The 23,968-nt window shown below is 47.5% G+C and overlaps 1 protein-coding gene across 1 annotated transcript in view; it reads right to left on the bottom strand.

Annotated features, from left to right (window-relative positions):
• The window catches only part of MED20 (mediator complex subunit 20), a 47,581-nt gene that overhangs the window by 1,253 nt on the left and 22,360 nt on the right, over window positions 1-23,968 (bottom strand). Inside the window, exon 3 of the mRNA XM_068104747.2 lies at window positions 10,649-10,902. Within this exon, the coding sequence (XP_067960848.1) occupies window positions 10,649-10,902 (254 nt within the window). The remainder of the gene's footprint in view (window positions 1-10,648; window positions 10,903-23,968) is intronic.

Genomic DNA, 23,968 nt, shown 5'->3' with positions numbered 1-23,968 from the left:
GTATATGAACATTTATTTTGTACATGTCCAACGTGACACACATACAAGCTCCTTTTGTACATGTGCAATGTGACACACATACAAGCTCCTTTTGTACATGTGCAATGTGACACACATACAAGCTCTAATTGTACATGTACAATGTGACACACATACAAGCTCTTTTGTACATGTACAATGTGACACACATACAAGCTATTTTGTACATGTACAATGTGACACACATACAAGCTATTTTGTACATGTACAATGTGACACACATACAAGCTATTTTGTACATGTACAATGTGACACACATCCAAGTTCTAATTGTACATGTACAATACAACAACAACAACATGCATTTTAAAAGGCCATTTTCCCTGCTAGAGCGGGGGTTAGCCCTGCGGTCCCCATGACAATCTTCTCCATTTTGCCCTATTTTCTGCATCTCTCCTTGTTAACCCCCTTGCCCGCATTTCTTCTTCCACCATCTTTAGCCAAGTCTTTCTCGGGCTTCCCCATCCTCTGCTTCCTTATACATTCATTTCCATCACTCTTCTCTTGACCAGTCACTTTCATCCTTCCTTAACACATGACCAAACCATCTCAACCTGTTCCTCTTCACAGCATCAATCACAGGCTCTATTCCCATCATCTTTCGCAATTCATCATTTGTCTTCCTCTCTCTCAACGATACTCCGCACATCCGTTGAACCATTCGCATTTCCACCCTTTCCAACCTTCGTTGCTGCTCTACGTTCATTACCCATGTCTCGCTCCCATAAATCATAACACTTCTCACACATGCAGCATAAACCTTTCCCTTCAGCTTCAACGACACTCCCCTCATCATCAGCACGCCACTCAGTTCCCGAAACTTCTTCCATGCACATCTCACTCGAGCAACCGTTGCCGAGTCTGATCCACCTTCTCCATTCAGCATGTCTCCGAGGTAGCAAAATGTTTTCACACCTTCCAGCTTCACGCCGTCTCCAAGATCCAACTCAACATCTCCTCCATCTGCAGCTCCCTCTGTGCACACCTTACTCTTGAATGTAGCTGCCACACTGGTTAATGACCCTCTCAGACCACTACATTTTTGATGAACCCACTCAGCGCACATTGTACATTGAATGGAGTTCACTCCGACACCCTTCCTACACACAGCACAGGGCCACTTCCCAGTTCTTTCCACCTCACCACATGCTTTACCACTTGCCATCACCTTTGTCTTTCCGATATTCACCTTCAGACCTTTTGTCTCCATACATTCATTCCACTTGTTCATCTTTTCCTTCAGTCCATCCATACTTTCCGCAATCAACACCAGATCATCTGCATACAACAACTCCCACGGTAAACCCTCCTTTACGTTCTGAGCCAGCACCTCCATCACAGCTACAAATAGTAGTGGACTTAGTACCGACCCCTGATGCACTCCCACCTTCACCTCAAACTCACCACTGTTCCCGTCCTTCGTCCTTACAGCTGTGCAGGCTCTTTTGTACATTGCCATCACTACTCTGATCAACCATTCCTCCACTCCTAACTTCCTCAATGCCCATGTCAATACTTTGCGTGGTACCCGATCGAATGCTTTCTCCAGATCAACAAACCCAAGAAACAACTTCTTCCTCTTCTCCATGTACTTCTCCTGCAACTGCCTCACAATGAAAAGCGCGTCTGTCGTTCCTCTTCCTGGCATGAATCCAAACTGCATTTCGTCGATCTTCACTTTCTTCCTTATCCTCCTCTCCAACACCCTTTCCAAGACTTTCATTCCATGCTCCAATAACTTTATCGCTCGGTACGAGCCACACTCCAGAGGGTCACCTTTCCCCTTGTATAGAGGGACGAGGGTACTCAGTTCCCAATCCACTGGAATGCGGCCTTCTCTCACCACCAGATTACAGATCTGTCATTCTCTTCACACCCCAACTTCCTGCCGCCTTCAACATATCTCCCAAAACTCCCGTTGGCCCTCCCGCTTTTCTACTCTTCATTGCTTTTATCGCTTCCTCAACTTCCTTCTCAGTTATCTTCTCTGCCGGTCCTAAAACTGGGTTACTCTCTATGTTGCCATCCCATTCATTCTCTGTATTCAACAGCATTTCCATATATCTTTTCCATCTTCCTTTAATTCCATCTGGGTCGACAACGATTGGTCCCACTTCATCCTTCAAGCAACTCACCCCCATCACATCACACCTCTCTTTCGCTATCTGCTTTGCAATCCTGAATACCGCTCTCTGACCCTCTTCTGAATCCAAGCGTTCTCCGAACATTTTCCTACATGCCTCCTGCACCTTTGCTACCTCTTTCTTTGCAGCCTTCCTGGCTGCCTTATAACTTTCATGCTCTGCTGTTTCTGCTCCCGTACCCTTCGCCTTCTGCCACTCCTTGAACTTCTTCCTCTTCACGTCAATCCTCTTTCCAACTTCATCATCCCACCACCATGTTTCCGAGTGCCTCGGTGGTCCTTTTGTCCATCCACATACCTCACCAACGGCTCCCAACAGACTAGCTTTCATTGACATCCAACCACTTTCAAGCTCAACCACATCATCCTCGACCCTACTCAGCCTCTCTTTTAATGCCTCCCTTACTGTCACCTCGTTCAACCTCCACACCTTCATTCTCGGTTGGTACTTCACCCGCCGAGCTCTCCTCGCACCTTTCACCCTTACGTCGCAGACAACCAAGTGGTGCTGTGAAACAGCCTCCTCCCCTGGGATCACCTTTGTGTCCCGGAGGTGCCCCCTATCTCGCCTACGCACCATCAGGTAGTCAACGGTTGTCGTCGACCCACCTGACGTGTATGTAACAAGCTTATTATCCTCTTTCTGGAACTGAGTATTACAAATCAACAAATCAGCTCCATCAGCAAACTCCAAAATCCTTTCACCTTCTCCATTTCTCACACCATATCCGTAACCCCCATGAACTCCTCAAAACCGTCCATACTCCTTCCCACATGTCCATTTAGGTCTCCTCCTACCACAACAACTTCCTCATCTTTCACGTTTTCCATCAGCTTCTCTATCGCACACCAGAACTTGTCCTTCTCTTCATCGCTTCGACCAACCTGCGGAGCATATCCCGAGATGACGTTCACCAAGAGCTTTCCAATCATCATTTTCACCATCATCAACCTATCACTCACTCTAGTCATACTCACCACACTGTCTACAAACTCCTCAGAAAACAGGACACCAACACCATTCACGCCCTCCAGGCACCCTTGCCACACAAACTTGTATTTCTGTCCCTGCCTACCCTTCACCATTCTCACACCACTTCCCTTCCATCTCGTCTCTTGCACACAACATATTGTTGCCGATATGGGACTTGGCCTCCATATCCGCTTGTAAATATTCCCCTATTTCCCCAACACTCCCCAACTATCCCCAATCCCCCATTCCCTAGTCCCATTGCCTGTAAATAACACTCTGTAGAACCGACCTTCCCCTTTTTCCCCCATTAAATGTCGTGCCCAGGTCCACCGCATCTCACGTAGACAACTTTCGGACATCTTGCTAGTTATTCTTAGTCTATGTCAGTTAAGGACTCGTTTCCATTAATTCTGACTCTTCGTTGCACCAGAATGTGATTGTATGGCACCAGTAGTGAGTTTAGGACCTCCCCATACCTCCTCCCATCTTCCTCATGAAACAATAACAACAACAACAACTACAACAACAGCGCGCGGGGAGTGCACGTCCTCACTCCGGCTTGGTTAGCCGCCATTGACCATGCGCTCCGACGGGGTTACCACGAAGGGGCTCACTGTCAGCTCCTCGTCAAGGGCGGAGCCCGGTAACCCCCCCGCACCCAATAAGAAGGGCGGACCGATTCCATCTGGGGCGGAGCTAACTAGCCGAGGGCATGTCACTCCCCGCCGGATATACGCAGCGACTTACCGGACGTGACGTCAGATGCGCCTCAGCCACGAAAGAGAACCAGTCGCAACCTCCGAGCGCCAAGAGACCTCCCGCATCTCTGGACCGGACCGGGTCGATTCTGTCCCTGAGCCAAGAGTACACCTTGAGCCATCGACCACCCGCCTTTCCTTGCCATCAATCCCCGTGTGAGTCAGTCTTGTCCCGTTTATCTGTCGTCTGTCGGGGCTAAGATAAGACCGTGTTTAAGTGCCCACCTTTCTATGCTGTCTCTCTTGTCTTTGTAATCTAACCTTCCGCAATATTATAACCTCCTCCGGAGGTCTTGAGAACTGTACCCCTTGTGTCGTTGCCTTAATCCCAGCCGTTGTGTCCTTTTCCTTCATTGATTTAGCGTAGCGCGACTCGGCCAAGGTTCGAGTATAATCGGGTAACTTGTGCGAACACGGCGGCCATTCCGCTCGGCCCAGCATAACATCAAAGTCGTGTCCATAACAATTGGTGTCAGGAGTGGGACCAGGTAAAGAAGAACACAGCGGTAATAGAGGGTTTAAAATCGACACAGAAGGAGATGAAAAAGGACGTAGGGGTAATTAAAAAAGAGTGTCAGACGGTACATGAGGACTTGACGAGAAAAATGAACAAGGTGGTAGAGGTGATGGAGGTTAAAGAGCGGGAGGTGCGGGAGCACATAGAAAAAAATAAAGTGGAGTTAGAGGAAGAACTTAAAGGGGCGCACGAGGAGATGAAGGAGGTGAAACAGAAATTAGAAGAAGTGGAAGAAGGGGTGAGCGAAATTAAGAAGCGACGGAGAGAGGATAAGAAAGAGATAAAAGAGGAGGTAAAAGAATTGGTCCAAAGTCTGTGTTTGGATCGTGATGATGTGCTCATTAACCGGATGAGGGATTCGCATGTGATGGAGGAGAAGCGAAGAGAAAGAGGACCCGGTGTAAGTGGTGACCAATATGGTCGTGCGTATGATGCGCCAGGTGATTTAATAAGCTTGGGGGTCGAGATAGACCCGGGTGTTCGTGAGAGGCCGTTGGTGAAGTGTGCGACAGGTCTGGTGTGCGAAAAAGGAGGTGTGCAAGAAAGTCCGACTCTGGGGTGTGTGAGGAAAAAGTGCGTGCCAAGGAGTGAGGGTGCTGGCGAGAGTGAGTCGGTCGTAGCGCGTGTGCGAGGGAGCACATGGAAGCGCGGTGTGGTAAGTGTTACAGAGGGTGTGACGGGAGAGTGTGCGCAGGAGTGTGCGTGAGAAAGGTGTGTGACGGACAGGTGCATGAGGAAAGAGTGCGCTGTCAAGAGTAAGGGTGAGTGCGCTGTCAAGAATGGAGGTGAGAGTAGTGAGAGTGACAAGGAGAGTGAGTTGGTTGTGACAGGTGAGCGAGGATGTACACCTGGGAAGAAAGGAAGCACACCTGGAATGGTAGAGCGTGAGTGGGAATGCACGCTGGAATTGGTCGTGAGGCACGTGGTTGGGTGTGCGAATGAGAGCACACCTGTGATTGTCACAGAGGAGGGGGCGCGAAGAGGTGTGTTGGTGAGGTGTGCGACCAACGAATGTGTGCCAAAGTGTTCGGTGGTCAGGTGTGTGACCAAGGCTGTGAGTGGAATGGGTGTACCTGGGTGTGTAAGGAAAGGTACGAGGAGCATGGAAACGGCTGGATGTGTGAGCAAGGAACGGGCTGCGGGGTGTAAGCGTCCAGGTGAAGCATCGACGGTAACCGGTTTAGAGGTTAGAGCGACTTTTAGCCGAATCGGGCCCTCGGTGCGTGCTGGGCCTAGCTTTGAACGGCCGCGTCCGTGCTCCACTAGGCGGAGCGGGCGGCTGGATAGGAAGGGTCGTCATGGCGACCACGTTTTGTTAAGACGTGCCAGCAGGTCGAGATCGAGCCATGGGATGGCTCCGTGCCGAGGTGGTGCGTGGGATCTCGGCCCGGGTAAGCCCCCGTCCCTGCACCGAATGCCGGACGCATCCAGCCGCTGGCACCAAACAACCCGCATTCATGGCTTGGCTTTACGAAGCCGGGCTTTGGACAGGAATTGGCGCACCGAGAGGCATTAGTGAGTAGACTGGGTGATGAGGTTAGTGTTTTGGACCCAAAATTAGAGAAAAACAAAATTTGATGATTGGCAAGGGATTGGCAGTAGTGATTGGCAGATGATGGGTAGTGATTGGCAAATTTTTAATTTGTTGAAATTTGATGTGCAAAATTGGTAGTGAGCGATGGGCCCGGTGGGTAAGGCTGGCATCCCTGCCACCCTTCCCATATGTGGGGCAAAGGAGCAATAGCTTATGGGGTGTATGGCAGTGAAAACTAGCCCGGGTGGGTTAGGTTATATTGTGTGTAGGGATCTAGCGAAGATGACATTAGGTAACGTTAAGTTTAGTTAGTGACTGATACCTGTAGTGGGGACGCAGGTAGATTAGTATGGATGATAATGACGAGGGAGCGCAATAGTTTAAAGGGACGACTGGGAAGCGCAAGTTTCAGAAGGGAGTAGTTAGCTGAGATGATGCCGTGTGTGTGAGAATTGAACAGGTGTGATTGCACAGGTGTGTAACTGGACAGGTGTGTGGAGCAGTGTATGAGTAGTGAGTGTGTGGATCAGCGCGAATGCGCTTGGGGAGAGAAGGGTGCAGGCGGCACCAAGTATGAGAGCACAGGTGTGCAAGTACAGGTGTGTGGAATATATGGAGCAGAGAATGAGTGGTGTGGAGAGAGTTGGAGTAAGTGGTACGGAGTGGTGTGCATGGTGCGAAGGTGTGGAATGGGGGAAGAGTGGACCCCTTTCACGAGTACCCGGGGCGGGTAGTGTAAGTGTTAGGTAGAGGGTATAGGTAAATTGTGGTTGGATATTGGCATTTGTGGTGCGGTTGCAGAATGGTATTGTGGATGGGTGCATTAGTGTTGTGGAAATGGCTGGGCGTGTAGCCTGTTAGTGTGTGTAGTTGGTTGGGCACTCCACCACTGTGAGGATGTCGGCCAGGTGAGGCCGCAGGTGGGCTCTGGGAGCCGTTAGTGTCAGTGGGTGCCTGAGGATCCCGGGTGTGGATCGGGCAGCCCAGTGCCAGAGAGGGCACCGAGTGGGGAGAGCGCCAGAGGGCCTTCCCCAGGTAGTTAGGATAGGGTGAGGAGCAGGTAAGCTCGGAGGCAACTGCAGTGGTGGGGGTGTGCAGGTGGGTAGACCCGCTGGGAGAGGTACACGTCGCGGCCCAGAAATTGTGCGAGGGCACCGGGAGATGAATCGGGGGAGTGAGACCCCAAATTGAAAAGCACCACAGTTGGTCAATGGGAATTGGTTTTTAGAACCCATCGTGTAAGTTGGCCAATGGATTGGCAGGGAAAGACCCCGGGTAATGTAAAGTTGTTAAAGTCATTTAGGAAATAGTTAGGATTGATGAACCTGTCGCACCATACGCAGCCACTTACCTGTGGTGATGATGATGACTCCACACCTGTGTTTTCTTTGTTTTGTGTTGCAGGAAGTAAGAATTGCTGTGAGGATTTGTGAGACGCATCACGACGTGGATGAGACATTGGGGTGATTCCATCTCTCCCTCCTTAGGAGGGACTGATGATGAATTGGTGATGACAAATTATGATGTTGAGTTGGAAATGGCAAATTTTGATGAAAGTTGAAAATGGCAAATTTGATTGGTTAGGAGGGAGAGAAGACGAATTTGGTTTATGGGAGGAACGGGGAAGACAGTAGGGACGTTTGTTGATTTGTAAAGTAGATGTTTATGGGTAGTGTTGTGTTTTGTGGATACAGTAAGGGGTAAGGGAGGGGCCATGTAGGTTACCTGGTGGGGGGGGGGGCGTACGGTAGGAACGTACCTGTCTCACCTGGTTCCCATGTGCCCCCAGTGTGCATCATCTTATATTGCGTGCACTTTTGCGCCCTTACCACCTTACTCACTTGTCTTCTTCTTTTGTCTCCCACCTCCGAGGATCTGGCTTTGGGGCAGAGAGAGAGGAGAGAGAGGTGCTGGCTCCGCAGTTGTGGGCCTGCACTTTCGCTGCTTGCTGCCTGGATCGATACACCATATGGACCGCAATTTTGGTGGCCACCCACAATGGACCGCAGTTCTTTTGCGGCCAAGCACCACCCGTGGATGGACCTATGGGTCAACGTGGCACCTATGCCATACAGGTGAACCACTTATAGTTGGCCCCCTGACGGCCACAATAAAGAAATGGACGCGGTTGGCGCCTTTCTTTATTTTTGAAAGCAGTAAGAAGGGCAAGTGCACCACACGAAGGCAAGACCAGCGGCAGACCATCGGCCGGCTGCGACACCACACCGTGATTTATAGACACTTTATTGGTGCACCGGATGGTGCTGACTGTACATGATGGGGTGGTGCTTTTGGTGCTTGGATGGGGTGCTCTGCACATTATTAAAGGCCGTAAGGCCACAGAGCACTCGTGGGTTGGTGTATCGATGCTGGCATGCGGGCTCTCTCTATGCATAACATCTGCATGTGTTCCTCCAAAAACAGGTCCTGGATCGTAGTGTAAATAGCAGCGTAGTCTTGTAAATAATGCTCCCTACCGGCTGTATGTTTAGTTTGCGAATTCTTTCCGCGATTCGGTTGTCCTGTGGGTGTGTTTCTGAGAGGAGAAGGGTGCAACGTCGCAGGGGGACATATTTACTCATTTGTGAATATGTGTAAAACTGTCGCACTCAGGGTAGAGTTAATAGTAGAGGGAACTACATCTGAGTGCCACACTAAAATAGGTAAAAATTTATCGGGTCGGGACGCCCCGAGGGTAGAGAAGGGTGCAATGTTGCGGATATGGGACTTGGCCTCCATATCCGCTTGTAAATATTCCCCTATTTCCCCAACACTCCCCAACTATCCCCAATCCCCCATTCCCTAGTCCCATTGCCTGTAAATAACACTCTGTAGAACCGACCTTCCCCTTTTTCCCCCATTAAATGTCGTGCCCAGGTCCACCGCATCTCACGTAGACAACTTTCGGACATCTTGCTAGTTATTCTTAGTCTATGTCAGTTAAGGACTCGTTTCCATTAATTCTGACTCTTCGTTGCACCAGAATGTGATTGTATGGCACCAGTAGTGAGTTTAGGACCTCCCCATACCTCCTCCCATCTTCCTCATGAAACAATATCAACAACAACAACTACAACAACAGCGCGCGGGGAGTGCACGTCCTCACTCCGGCTTGGTTAGCCGCCATTGACCATGCGCTCCGACGGGGTTACCACGAAGGGGCTCACTGTCAGCTCCTCGTCAAGGGCGGAGCCCGGTAACCCCCCCGCACCCAATAAGAAGGGCGGACCGATTCCATCTGGGGCGGAGCTAACTAGCCGAGGGCGTGTCACTCCCCGCCGGATATACGCAGCGACTTACCGGACGTGACGTCAGATGCGCCTCAGCCACGAAAGAGAACCAGTCGCGACCTCCGAGCGCCAAGAGACCTCCCGCATCTCTGGACCGGACCGGGTCGATTCTGTCCCTGAGCCAAGAGTGCACCTTGAGCCATCGACCACCCGCCTTTCCTTGCCATCAATCCCCGTGTGAGTCAGTCTTGTCCCGTTTATCTGTCGTCTGTCGGGGCTAAGATAAGACCGTGTTTAAGTGCCCACCTTTCTATGCTGTCTCTCTTGTCTTTGTAATCTAACCTTCCGCAATATTATAACCTCCTCCGGAGGTCTTGAGAACTGTACCCCTTGTGTCGTTGCCTTAATCCCAGCCGTTGTGTCCTTTTCCTTCATTGATTTAGCGTAGCGCGACTCGGCCAAGGTTCGAGTATAATCGGGTAACTTGTGCGAACACGGCGGCCATTCCGCTCGGCCCAGCATAACATCAAAGTCGTGTCCGTAACAATATGTCCACTCTTCTTCTGACCAATACTTCCACCACTTCTCCTGATCTCCCTGTCATTGTCCCTACATTCCATGTCCCAAACCTCAGAAACCGATCTCCACTTCGGGCTGTACCCTGCCCATATGTAGTTGTAATTGTCATGGTTCCCTTTTTGAGGCAATGTTTTTATGGCCGGATGCCCTTCCTGACGCCAACCCTCTTAGTCGTCTTTTACGACACGCAGGGATACGGTGTACCTATTCTTATCCAGGGTACACACCGGGCCATTGTACAATGTGACACACATACAAGCTCCTTTTGTGCATGTGCAATGTGACACACATACAAGCTCTAATTGTACATGTACAATGTGACACACATACAAGCTCTTTTGTACATGTACAATGTTACACACATACAAGCTATTTTGTACATGTACAATGTGACACATATACAAGCTATTTTGTACATGTGCAATGTGACACACATAAAAGTTCTAATTGTACATGTACAACGTGACACACATACAAGCTATTTTGTACATGTACAATGGGACACACATACAAGTTCTAATTGTACATGTACAATGTGACACACATACAAGCTCTAATTGTACATGTACAATGAGATACATGTAGAGGTTTTAAAAATAAACAAACAAATTAAAACATCATTCATTTGAAGTATTTAACCTGCTGGTTGGTTCCACCATCCAATTACCGCTCGTGTCGTGTGAGTTATCCGTAAATACAACGATCTATCCATCGATTGTGCTCCATTCCGTACAAATTTGCTTCTTCTTCTTCCTCCTGTCACAGTTTCTTGAAGCCATGTAATTGGGAGTTTCAATGAGTGCGTTTAAATGGTTCTGCATGCACACGATAAATAAAGATGAAACGGCCGTCTGACGAGGCACGTGCTCACTCACCTCCACGGAGACCCCCTTGGTGTTGGGGCCGATGGTCACGGCCCCGAGGCGCACGTAGAAGTCCGCGTACCGGTAGCGTTGCCCGCGTGCCTCGACCTTGCTGCCCTTGGCGTTCTGAAACGCACCTTTGAGGCGCAACATGAGCGCCGTGAAGCTGGCGTCGGCCGTCATGCACGGACCTCCCTCGTACAGCGCGAAGCAGCTCAGCGGGAACTCTGTGCTGTGCATCACATAAAGAGTTTTCTGCTGCTGCCCTGCACTCGAAAGTACATGGAAATGTGCTTCTGTGATTACAGGTTAAAACTTTCATAAAGATATGATTTGTTGATATTCGTATTAACTTGTGCATCTCTGTGTGCTCTGTCCCTCTCATAGATACACATCTCGGGGTATTTTATCCCTCATAGATTATATATCTACATGTATTATATCCCTCATGTATTATATATCTACATGTATTATATCCCTCATGTATTATATATCTACATGTATTATATCCCTCATGTATTATATATCTACATGTATTATATCCCTCATGTATTATATATCTACATGTATTATATCCCTCATGTATTATATATCTACATGTATTATATCCCTCATGTATTATATATCTACATGTATTATATCCCTCATGTATTATATATCTACATGTATTTTATCCCTCATAGATTATATATCTACATGTATTATATCCCTCATGTATTATATATCTACATGTATTATATCCCTCATGTATTATATATCTACATGTATTATATCCCTCATGTATTATATATCTACATGTATTATATCCCTCATGTATTATATATCTACATGTATTATATCCCTCATGTATTATATATCTACATGTATTATATCCCTCATGTATTATATATCTACATGTATTATATCCCTCATGTATTATATATCTACATTTATTATATCCCTCATGTATTATATATCTACATGTATTATATCCCTCATGTATTATATATCTACATGTATTATATCCCTCATGTATTATATATCTACATGTATTATATCCCTCATGTATTATATATCTACATGTATTATATCCCTCATGTATTATATATCTACATGTATTATATCCCTCATGTATTATATATCTACATGTATTATATCCCTCATGTATTATATATCTACATGTATTATATCCCTCATGTATTATATATCTACATGTATTATATCCCTCATGTATTATATATCTACATGTATTATATCCCTCATGTATTATATATCTACATGTATTATATCCCTCATGTATTATATATCTACATGTATTATATCCCTCATGTATTATATATCTACATGTATTATATCCCTCATGTATTATATATCTACATGTATTATATCCCTCATGTATTATATATCTACATGTATTATATCCCTCATGTATTATATATCTACATGTATTATATCCCTCATGTATTATATATCTACATGTATTATATCCCTCATGTATTATATATCTACATTTATTATATCCCTCATGTATTATATATCTACATGTATTATATCCCTCATGTATTATATATCTACATGTATTATATCCCTCATGTATTATATATCTACATGTATTATATCCCTCATGTATTATATATCTACATGTATTTTATCCCTCATAGATTATATATCTACATGTATTATATCCCTCATGTATTATATATCTACATGTATTATATCCTCCCTGTTTATAGACATGACTGGTTGAGAAGAGTGATGGAAGTTAATGTAGAAGGAAGTAGAGGACGGGGAAGACCGAGAAAGACTTGGCTAAAGATGGTGGAAGAAGAAATGCGGGCAAGGGGGTTAACAAGGAGAGATGCAGAAAATAGGGCAAAATGGAGAAGATTGTCATGGGGACCGCAAGGCTAACCCCCGCTCTAGCAGGGAACATGGCCTTAAAATGCATGTTGTGTTGTGTTGTATGTATTATATCCCTCATGTATTATATATCTACATGTATTATATCCCTCATGTATTATATATCTACATGTATTATATCCCTCATGTATTATATATCTACATTTATTATATCCCTCATCTATATATACACAAAGAATTAAGTTAAGCACCCCTACACAACGAATTAAGGTAAGCACCCCCTAATATATATTCTTTGTGTATATGTATACATTGGCATATATTCTAAGGTATGTGAGATCAAATAATGATTGGTATGACATTAGCAATTATCCATTGATGAAAGTGAGTGATCAAAGTGAAAAAAAGTGATTGGTTGAGTCAGTGATCCGATCACGTGGGTCCTACACACGTTATTGACGCAAAGATCGCTAGAGGTCTTCTCAGAACAATGACTGTACGTTAGAAAACATAAACGTCATCCACACTGTCCGTGATGGACCTATAGCTCCATACTTAAATTGAGGTGAAAATATGCCTAAAATTCCCAAAAAATTTCACCTTAAATTATTCAGAATAAAATATTGAAAACGGCATGATTGTTATGTTTTTATGTGACCATAATATCACTTCTCCAGAAAATATAGCAATATCATGGGTATATTACACTGTTTTGACGACAACAAACTTGTAATGTGCGAGGTTGTAAAAAAACGGGGGGGTGCTTAACTTAATTCTTTGTGTATATATAAAAGCAGTAAAGTATGTTTCTTTGTCCTCTTATAACTCGAGGACTACTCATCGCAGAGCAAAACCAAAGGCATATTCGGAATCAGTACGTCTCAGAGCAACTACAGCACACCTTAAAATTAAGAAAACGTCACGTTTTAAAATTATGACGTCATCAGCGTATTTCGGAATGTTAATTTTTTTTCAACTTCATATTCGGAATCAGTACGTCCCAGAGAAACTACAGCTAGTAAGGGCATTTTATGAGATATTTCACAAATCTGTTAACTAAATTGTTACCAAAAAATTTCTACACCAATATGTTTGTAAAGGTGTGTAATAACATGTGTTAAAATGTTGAAGTTCAACTCCCGTGGGAAACCCAGAAAAAAAGCTGTTGAATTCGGGTACCGAAAAATTATTTTCGAGAATTTTTACATTTTTTTTAATCGGCCCTTAAGTAACTTATGAGGGGTCAAATAAGGGTTTTTCATGATTCTGAGTTGATTGTTAACATTTATATTTTCACTTTTACATTTACACACAAAGTAGCTTTTATTTCACATACATATATAATACTCAAGAGTTATTTCTCATTCACAATGTCAGAAGTTTCAACAGTCATTGTCTATGTCTTCTTCAGACTCAACAACATCATGACTGCAGTTTCTGCATGTAATGCCATTACAGACTCCACAGGCCGAGATGCACGTGACCCCATTCTTCTTGCAGCTGCATCGCCGGTTGCTGCAATCTCCATGACAATTACAGCTCGTGAACTGCAATAGCTCCTCAGGAGCCGTGGGGTCCAGTGTTGGAACTGGCTCATACCCATGCACACCTATTGTCCATCCATAGTCACTGGGGTTCAGAGACATGCTCTGTAGAAGGATCCAGTCCCGGGTCTGCAGGTAGGCACAGAGTGAATGTTGTGCAGCTGCACCCTCTGTTGGAGGTAGAGTCCCTGGTTTGATCACTCCTGCCGCTGCCTTCCTTGAGAACATGTTGTACCGAATTTCACCCAATGTAGTATCTCGTCCATGGTAAATGTACTTGAAAATCGCAGTACCAGCCTGAATCACTGTTTCCTTGGTGGCTTCTGTGTCAAGGAAGATGTCGATGTACTCAGCCGCGTCCCCTTCGCAAAACCTAAAAAAAAAAGCCAGGGAGGAGGAAAGCTCAGCGACGGGGAGAAACATGATCGCGTTCATTCCTATCTGTTTCCTGTTCGTAAATGGAATAATCTTTACTTCAGTTCCTCTCAGGATCTTAGCTTTGTCGAGTGCCTTCAACTTCACCCGGGGGAAAGCTGCTGTTGTCTGTGGATCTGGCAAAGGTGGTGCCGGAGAGGTGACTTCGATCCAACCCATTGAGTGAAAGGGAGTGTTTCCATGAATAGAGACAATGTTTAAATCTATATTGTCTCCAACAAACTGAGTGACTGCATTGTTTGTTTCCCCAACCTCCATAAAGACCACCTGATCATTACTTGACAATTCACTTTCACTGGCTGGCACTTTGGCTGTCATCACTGATTGATCCTCAAGCGCAGCATCAACCACAACCTCATCATTGATCTGTTCATCGGTTTCCTCCACAATGGTGTCAAGAGTGCCAGAAGTATCTGGAACATCATCTCCACTCCTACTATTAAGGAAGCAGTATTTGTAGTTTTGTGTCTCCGTGTAAGACTCAGTGTATCCCAGCCAGTGGAACATGTTGAGCATCCATTTTGACCCAAATCTATGATCAAGTTGTATGGCAAGCCCCATTTGGTGTGGCAATACTCCAGACCGAGGTCCTTATACAGGAGGTCAACTGACTGTGATCTTCTAGAACTGCAGCCAGTTGATGAACTGAACTCACAAGTAGTGCGTCTTCTCTTCAACTTTGATGACTCTTTCTCTGCCTTTGATGCTTGAGCTGACTTCTTGGTGGTTGCAACAAAGTTGTTGTACAGATCATTTTTACACTTCTGGTGGAACCTCAGTTTTCCTTCCTTTTGAGCCTCCTTCATACGTTCCACAACAGTAACATTTTCGACAGTTTCTGCTTGTTTCAATAAAGTTGAGTATCCCTTTGGAGTTGCCTGTATGAGCCTTTCAGCTGGTGTATCCGAGCGTGCACAGATGAAGCAATTGAGCACAGGTGGAGTAATGTCTTCATCCATATTGCTAGACTCCATGTCCTGCAAAGTAGAAAATGAGATATATTTAGAAATTATTTTTCCACAAAGGAGTGTCTGTGGTGAAATATAAATGTTAACAATCAACTCAGAATCATGAAAAACCCTTATTTGACCCCTCATAAGTTACTTAAGGGCCGATTTAAAAATATATAAATTCTCGAAAATAATTTTTTGGTACCCGAATTCAACAGCTTTTTTTCTGGATTTCCCACGGGAGTTGACCTTCAACATTTTAGCACATGTTATTACACACCTTTACAAACATATTGGTGAAGAAATTTTTTGGTAACAATTTAGTTAACAGATTTTCATGTGTTTCCCTTACTAAGCACACCTTAAATGTTTAAAAAACCTTCGGGTTTTAAAATTACTAGGGCGTGCCCGCACGTACGTGCTTGCCCGTACGTGCTTGCCCGTACGTGCGTGCAAAAAAACATGCGTGCAAACAACAAAAAAAAACTTTGAAACCACGTGGCAGTAACGACCACAGAACCCCTCCCCCTCTATTTACATGAAATGGTTTGGTCCATTGGCAACTTTGAAACCACGTGGCAGTAACGACCACAGAACCCCCCCTCTATTTACATGAAATGGTTTGGTCCATTCGCAAAGCCAAAGCGAACGGCTTGCGAGTACGGTGACCATACCTTGGGAACCACTTGTCCGATTAATTTCAAACCTTGAAAAGGCACATCCTCGGGTCCCCAGCAATATACCTGGCAAGTTTCAAGTATATCGGACCGGTAGTTGTCGAGAAACAGCGGTCGCATACAGACAGACAGACAGACACACACACACACACACACACACACACACACACACACACACACACACACACACAGAGATTGCTGGAATTATAGATAGATGTATTTCAAACCGTTAATTTTCAACTTTGACGACAATTACTTCCGGGTTCGGAATGCGGGACCAATGCCATTTGACAGGGAATACAAAATAAATGCGACATTCAATTGACGACAATGACTTCCGACTTGACTCCCCCCTCCCTCGCCCCTCCCCCTCCCCTCCCCCCTCCCTTGCCCCTCGCCCTCCCCTACCCCTCCCCCTCTCCCTCTCCCCCTCCCCCTCCCCCTCCCATCCCTCCCCTTCCCCCCCTCTTCTCCCCTCTCCTCCTCCCCCTCCCCCCTCTTCTCCCCTCCCCTCCTCTTCTCCCCTCCCCCCCTCTCCTCCCCTCTCCTCCCCTCCCCCCCTCTCCTCCCCTCCCCCCCCCGTTCCCCTCCCCTTCCCCCTCCCCTCCCTTCCCCCGCCCGGCAATGCCGGGTACTTCTGCTAGTGTATTATATATCTACATGTATTATATCCCTCATGTTGTGGCGGACACAATGCCAGCGGGTCATAATTCCGCGCACCAGTGGGTGACGCGAGCGACCGGGCGTGGAAGCAAGGCTCGGGCCACGCCCGGAGCAAAGGAGTCATGAGGCTCAGGGTGGAACTGAAATACATGCCCCGCCTTTCAGCCGACCGGCCACACCCGAGGGCAAGGCGTGGCCTCGGGATATATACGCGGGCTCGAAAGTCGAGCCCGCCCAGTGCTTACGTGCGAGCCTTAAATAAAGTGTTTGGTTTTGTTCAATGCGTGGTGGCCTACCTTCTTGGCAAACGAATTGTGTGGGCATAGCACCACACTGGTGACCCCGACTGGTTCAGCCGTAGCTGACCCCTGAACGCGCCATGGCTACCAACGCTGTCGCCGTCAAACTCCCGGAGTTCTGGGAAGCACAGGCCGACGTTTGGTGCATTGAGCATTAGTTAGGGCTCATGAGCATTAGTTTAGGGGGATGGCAGTGACATGCACATGGAGGGACCAGCGATGGTTACCTCCATGGGGCACTGAAGCTCGCCGAGGGCGGGCTAGGATAATTGTTAGGGAATCAGCAGACAGTAGGGAAAAGATTTAAGTAGTGACATTTGTACAGGTAGAGGGGACGTAGTTAGATTAGGTGGTTGATAATGACGAGGGAGTGCATAGTTTAAGGGAAGACGGGGAAGCACGAGTTTTAGGGGAAGCAGCTAGCTAGATGATCCTGTGTGTGTGAGGATCTGTGTATTGAGCAAATAAGGAATTGGTTGAGAATAACCAGGGATTGTGTATTGAGACAAATGGAATTGTGTTGTGTTTGAGGAAAAAAGTGTGTGAGCACAAGAGGTGTGCCAGACAAAAGGTGTCCGAATTTAGTGTGGGAGGTAAATGGTGTGTGAGAAAATTTGGTGCAGAATAGAAGGTGTGGAATGCATGGTGCGAAGGAGTGAATGGGGGGAGATGGACCCATTCACGAATACCCGGGGTGGGTAGTTTAAAGCCAGGTAGAGGGCTAGGTAAATTGTTTCGATATTGACACCTGTGGTGCGGGAAGTGGCAAGTCGTGGTTTGGTTGGGTGCATGAGTCAGTGAATGGCTGGGCGTGTGGCTTTGTTGGTGCGTATGGTTATTGGAGCACTCCGCCACTGGTAGTTTGTCGGCCAGGTGAGGCCACAGGTAGTCTCTGGGAGCCAGTCAGGGTAGTCGTGAGTAGTGTTCAGTGGGGCCCGAGAATCCAAGGGAAGGACCCGGGTAGCCCAATGCCAAAGAGGGTATCAGAGGGGTAAAGAGCCAGGGAGGGCCTTCCCCAGTTAGGTAGTCGCAGGAGCAGGTAAGCTCGGGTGGCGACTTCAGTGGCGGAGGTGCGCAGGTAGTTTGACCTGCTAGTGGAGCCACACGACCCAGCCCCGAAATTGTGCAAGGGCACAGTGTGAAAAATTGGGGAGTGAGACCCAAATTTGGATGGCATCGCAGAGTGGTCAATGCGGAATTCGGTTTTTAGAACCACATAGTTTAAAGAGGCCGATTGGCAGGGCATGACCCCAGGTAGTACAAGTGAGTTAATGTAATTAGACTAGTTAGGAAGAGAATTCCCTACGCGCCATCCACATCCATTCACCGAGGATGACAAAGCTCCGCACCAGCACCAAGTGACTGATTTGAGTGAGATGCATCTCGACGTGATGAGACAATGTGTTTGTTCCATTCCTTCCTTCCAGGGAGGGATTGGGAGACGAATTTGGTTTAGAGGGGGATATGGGAGACAGGACGTAGTGACGAATTTGTAAATGCAGGGAAGGGCAAGGGTTGTGTAAGCTGACGTTGGGGGGGGGGGGGGAGGGGGGGTGGCGGGGGGAGGGCACGGACGGTTAGGGACGAGCTTGCTCTGCTCGCTCTCCCGCGCCCCTCATGCTGCATTACCTTGTATGGCTGTGTACCTCTGTGCCCTTTCCGCTTTGCCGGTTGTGCTTTGTCTCTCCCCCACCCCAGGACCATTTTGGAGGTGGAACCATGCAGCACCTGTGCAGCATCCCTGCTGCACTTTGCTACAACTGTGCAGATGAACTGTGCGGCACTTTGCTGCCATATTCCTTGCATTTGTTATAACTTTGCTGCATGTGTGCAGCACTTTCTGCCACCGACACTTTGCTGCACATTACCACATTATGCACCACAGGTTTTGTGGCCTTACACTTTGCTGTGCAGCACTTTGCTGCAAACTAACCTTGCAACTTTGGACCACGTGTTTTGAGTGGCATCAATGTCACGCAGTTGTACCACATCGGGTTGGCCCTGCTGGCAAAATAAAAACGAACACACTTTTTGTACATTTTTATTATTGGTGTGCTAGGAAAGAAGAACTGTAAGTTTTATGCACAAAGAAGATGCAGGAAGCAAGAAGAAGATGCCAGACAACAGCAGAAATGTGAAATGTGAACTTTTTGAATGTGTTTTTGTGCATTGCTGTGCTTTCTTTCCCCTCCATTCTTCTTTTCAAAAAGGACAGGTCCTGGGTCGTAGAAATGTAAATAAGGTTAGGTTTTGTGCTTGTATATAGAAATGCTGCCCACCGACTTTATGTTTAGTTTGAAAATAATTCCGCAATTCGGTTAATTGTGGGTGTGAGTCTGTCAGTTAGCTACTCAACGCAGTAGGTGGGACATATTTAGTGTTGTAAAACTGTCGCATACACGGGTTAGAGTAAATGTTAGGGGGGACCACATCTAAGTGTCACACAGAATTAAAAGTTAGTCCCAACTCTTTCTCAAAACCGGTCGTTCCAGTTTTTGTAGGTTCGACTCGGGGACGAGTCTGACGAGGGAGGGGGGCAGTGTTGCGGTTTTGAGTCTGTCAAGTGAGTTTAATAAAGGTTAAAGTCTGTCCCCCATAGTTAGTCACACAAGCAACATGTAGCCTCACGATAGTATAGTTATGTCTTAGTATTTGTAAGCTTCGTCCTTTTCCTTTGTTAGTTCTGTGTTGAGTAGGAGCCAGGAGAATAGGCTCTACTTGCCACCGATTTCCCAGCCACCCTCGCCTCGATCCAGTTTGCTAAGCATTGGTTGATCATTTGGCGAGTTAACATGAGGCAGGCCGAGGAAGGTCCGGGCAGAGTTAAGGCGGAGCGGCAGAAGCGATGACGGTAAGCACAAGCCGCCAATCAGAGCTCGGAGGTGGTGGCGGCGGCGTGGCGTCAGAGGGCATGGTGAGAAGGTTCGAGTGAATTCCAGAAGGTTCGGGGGGCGTAGCTATAAAACCGGCTGCGCGAAAGCCCTCGACAGGACTAGCGAGAGGACTTGTATGAGAGGACTTGCTGTGAGAGAGAAAGATAGAGGACTCGCAGAGGAACGCAGGATAAGCACGACAGGACTTGCGGCAAAAGGATTGGCGAAAGAACTTGACGCAATTGACACACTTGCACGAGAACGCGCGCGCTAACCAGCTCGGAGTGTATCAAAGAAGACGAGTTGGCCGCGTGTGCGAATGGTACAGATACGCGGGCGCAGCCAGACGCGCTTATAACGAATACAGCGCATTTGAGACGCGCGAGTGAGCAAGGCTGAGTAACCGCCAGCCGCGCTAAAGTCCGCACTTTGCCGTTCCACCCCATCATCTGCTTGTACGAGAGACGCGCTACGAGTCCCTGCCTTCGCCTGCCACCATCTTCGCGGAACGTGCCGGGGACTGTGGAGAGCCGGACGGGGACCATCTCTGGACGCGTTGGGGAACACTTGCCCATCTGCAATTCCCTGTGTGAGTGTGAGATGGGCCTGTTGTCCAAGGGATAAGTTAAGACTGTTTAAGGTTGCTCTGTGTCTCTTCGTCCTTGAACTTGCATATACGTGTGGGAAATAATTAAACCATTTGTTCTTCTTTTCTTCCTGATTCGATCGTTCCTGTGGTTTCATCATTTAACTAAGCGTGGCACGAATAAGATCGCTCCAATTGGGTTCCACGAAGTAAGACTGCGCGGACCACGTGTACGCAATCCGCTCGGTGTACTCAAACCACACGTGGTTCGTGCGAGGCTTGTTTCCTCGCTCCCAGGGCAGCGCGGGGAATTAGGTACGAGCGAGGAGTGGTCCCGAAACCCTACACCGCGTGTGTCCGAGAGGGACGTCTCAAGTCTCGGTTCCGACAGGCCCAGCAAAGACAAGGGGATTAATCCCCCCTTGATAAGGGGATTAAGGCCGGCGTAGAGAACCGTAACAATATCTAACGTAACAGTAGAGAACCGTAACAAATAAGCCCCGCCCGAATATCTACATATATTATATCCCCCAGATTATATATCTACATATATTATATCCCCCAGATTATATATAGTTGCGGATCTCAGCGCCGGCCTTTCCCCTTACCAAGGGGGGATTGGTCCCCTTGTCTTTTACTAGCCGACGGGACCCGGGACCGATGACGTCCTTCCCGGACAGCGTGAGGTCGGGTTTTAGGACGAGGGATTTGCTATTACCTAAGTACTAACGCCGCCCAGAAACGAGGAAATAAGCCCCGCCCGAATCACGGGTGTTAGTGGAAACGCCGAGCCGTAGCGACCCGTGACCCGAGCCGTTAGCAATGACTAACCCGATCCAAGCAGTTCGTAATCGTGCCACGTTTACCAAATGAAGGAAATGACTGAAACGGTCGAATTTGGGAAGAAAGGAATAACAGATTTATTTACACTTTGTACAATAAAGAAGAAGAAGAAGAATACACAGTGCAGCCTTATACAGTCTTAACTTATCCCTGGACAAACAGGCCCGTTCACACACAGACACACTCACACGGGGTTGCAGACGAACAGGTCGATGGTCCAGGGATGGCGTCCAGGCAGCTCGTTCTCCAGTCCCCAACTCATAACGTGAAGTAGATGAACCAGACGGCAGCGGCTCTCTGCGTGTCGTTTGGCGCATGCGGGATTATCACAGGGCAACGGTAGGCTGGCTTTGGCAGTTACACTCGTGGCCAAGCCGCGTACGTAATAAGCGAACAGTTCCAATAACCGCGAACAATGCGCTCTTCAGTATCTCACTGCGCAGCTCAATGCGCTCCTTCAATACAATTCGCTCGCGATGCGTGACTCCGTTCAGGTCTCGTATATCCCTTCGTAAGCGCCTCACCCTTCTCATCTGCTGTGTACAACGAAGTTCTCCTGGCCAGTCCTCCCAAGGGCTTTGTGCAAACACATATATAGCCTTGCTCAGCGAACCTTCCAGCACTTGCTAGATGCGTCCTTACCACGCCCTCTCAAGCCATGCCCACCGAGCCCTGGTTGGTTGTTGCCCTTACCGTCATCGCCTGCTGACGCGCTGCTTGTTGCGGCCACACCTCGTCCTCGCGCTCCTCCCTCTTTTCAGGCCTACCTCGTGTCATTGGACTTGTTTCGAGCAAAACCAAGGGCAGCGAACGCTGCTGGCGGCCAAAGCGTAACAAACTGCCGCGGGTAGCCCAAAGCGTAACAAATTGAGGGATGCCAAATGGGGTGCGGGATCGATTATGCCCATGATGGAGATTGGAGGGTGGCCGCAAAATGAAAAGGACCTAATCTTATTATTTCTTTACACAACGCAGATGTCACTAGGGCAATGGGCTACTCTTACACATATTATGACATAACTAATTCTAATGGGCCTACGTGTTGCTTGTGGACGAACTATGGGTGGCAAACCTTTAACCTTTAATGATGTTATATTTACACTCTCAAAACCGCAACAATATTGTTACGAATTTGGGTAGTGATATATGTAGAGCAGAGTAGATCTGAGTAGGTACCATGCTTCGTGTGTCGCGGTAAGGAACACTACCTGTAATAAGTCCATGTGTAGGCATTTTGTTCGGTTAAGGTGTATGATTGTGAATCTACCAGGAGATTCGAGTGTTAAGTAGTGCAGGGAATGTAATGAAATTGTACCTAAGTTGAACCCAGGTGTTATGCTCTCTCCAACCACTGAGAGGCGTCTATAAGAACTCGGACGACCATCGCTCCGGATCATTCCTGTGACATATAATCTCTGACAGCGTAGACTCGAATGGTGCGTATATTTAGATGATCCAGGCTTGCTTGCACTGATTTATTAATTGCTGGACTTCTTGATTATATAATCGTGATATATTGCATGATCGTATTTTTACAGGTGTTGCCAGAGATCGAATTTGCATTAAACCTATCATTGGGACAATGTTGTGGATTTGACTTCTTACAACAATTAATGCAAATTCGTCTCTTCGTCTTGAACGAGAACGGGTCATGAACGAGAACGACATGACTCGTAAGATGATCCAAGTGCCGATCTTCGGAGCAGACCCTCAGGCGGCGGATGCGGCCGCCGAACTGACACATTGGCTGAAGATCTTGGATAACCAGTTCAAGACTCAGGAGGCAGTCTCCAATGAAACAAAACTCGAAGTGCTGCAATCAAAGGTGCACCATACCGTGTACATGGCAATTGAACTATGTGAGACGTTCGATGCAGCTGTGGCTGAGCTGAAGCGTATTTACATAAAAAAACGAAGCGTGGTCTATTCACGACATTTGCTTGCGACGCGATGACAACAGCCCACAGAGACTTTAGATCGATTTGCTCAAGACCTCCGACGCCTACTGAAGGAGGGTACCCCTGTGGTATGCACTCATGAACAAGTCTGTGATGGCCTTGTTCGCGATTCTTTTGTCGCAGGTCTTAGGTCACCGGTCGTCAGACAGTGACTACTTGAAGAAGCCGATTTGACCCTAGCCGAAGCACTCCGGCTGTCTCACGTGTACACCGAAGCACGGGAACAATCCGACGCATATGAACGCCCATACGTCACTGCGGGGACATCTCGACAGACTCGACCGGAGAGAGCTACCGCCGAGGTCGTGGATGCAGCCTCGACACCTCCGCCGGAATTGGAGACCCCGGCCACTCCCGAGGATCCCGATCCGGGCTTGACGGTGGCCGCTGCAGCTGGACCCAGGTCCGGAAGTAACGCTACATGCTATTTCTGTGGGAATCGGGATCATCCCAGGTCTGTTTGCCCTGCTAAAGATGCGAAGTGTCATTTGTGCTCAAAGACGGGACATTTTGCAAAAGTTTGCCAAGCGTCGAGGGGCAAACGAGCCCGCTCGACGATGAATGTGCTTATCTCTGAGCCAGCGGTCCGAACAGCGCGCGGCGCGCCTCGCCCGACTTTGATGGGGATAGCCCCTTTCCGTGGGCCCTGAGCTGAGAGCTCGACC

This window comes from Myxine glutinosa, chromosome 1 (assembly GCF_964187855.1).
Source record: "Myxine glutinosa chromosome 1, kmMyxGlut1.1, whole genome shotgun sequence".
Taxonomy (NCBI): Eukaryota; Metazoa; Chordata; class Myxini; order Myxiniformes; family Myxinidae; genus Myxine; species Myxine glutinosa.
Note: the sequence above shows the minus strand (reverse complement) of the source record. Positions and strands in the feature narration are given on the sequence as shown.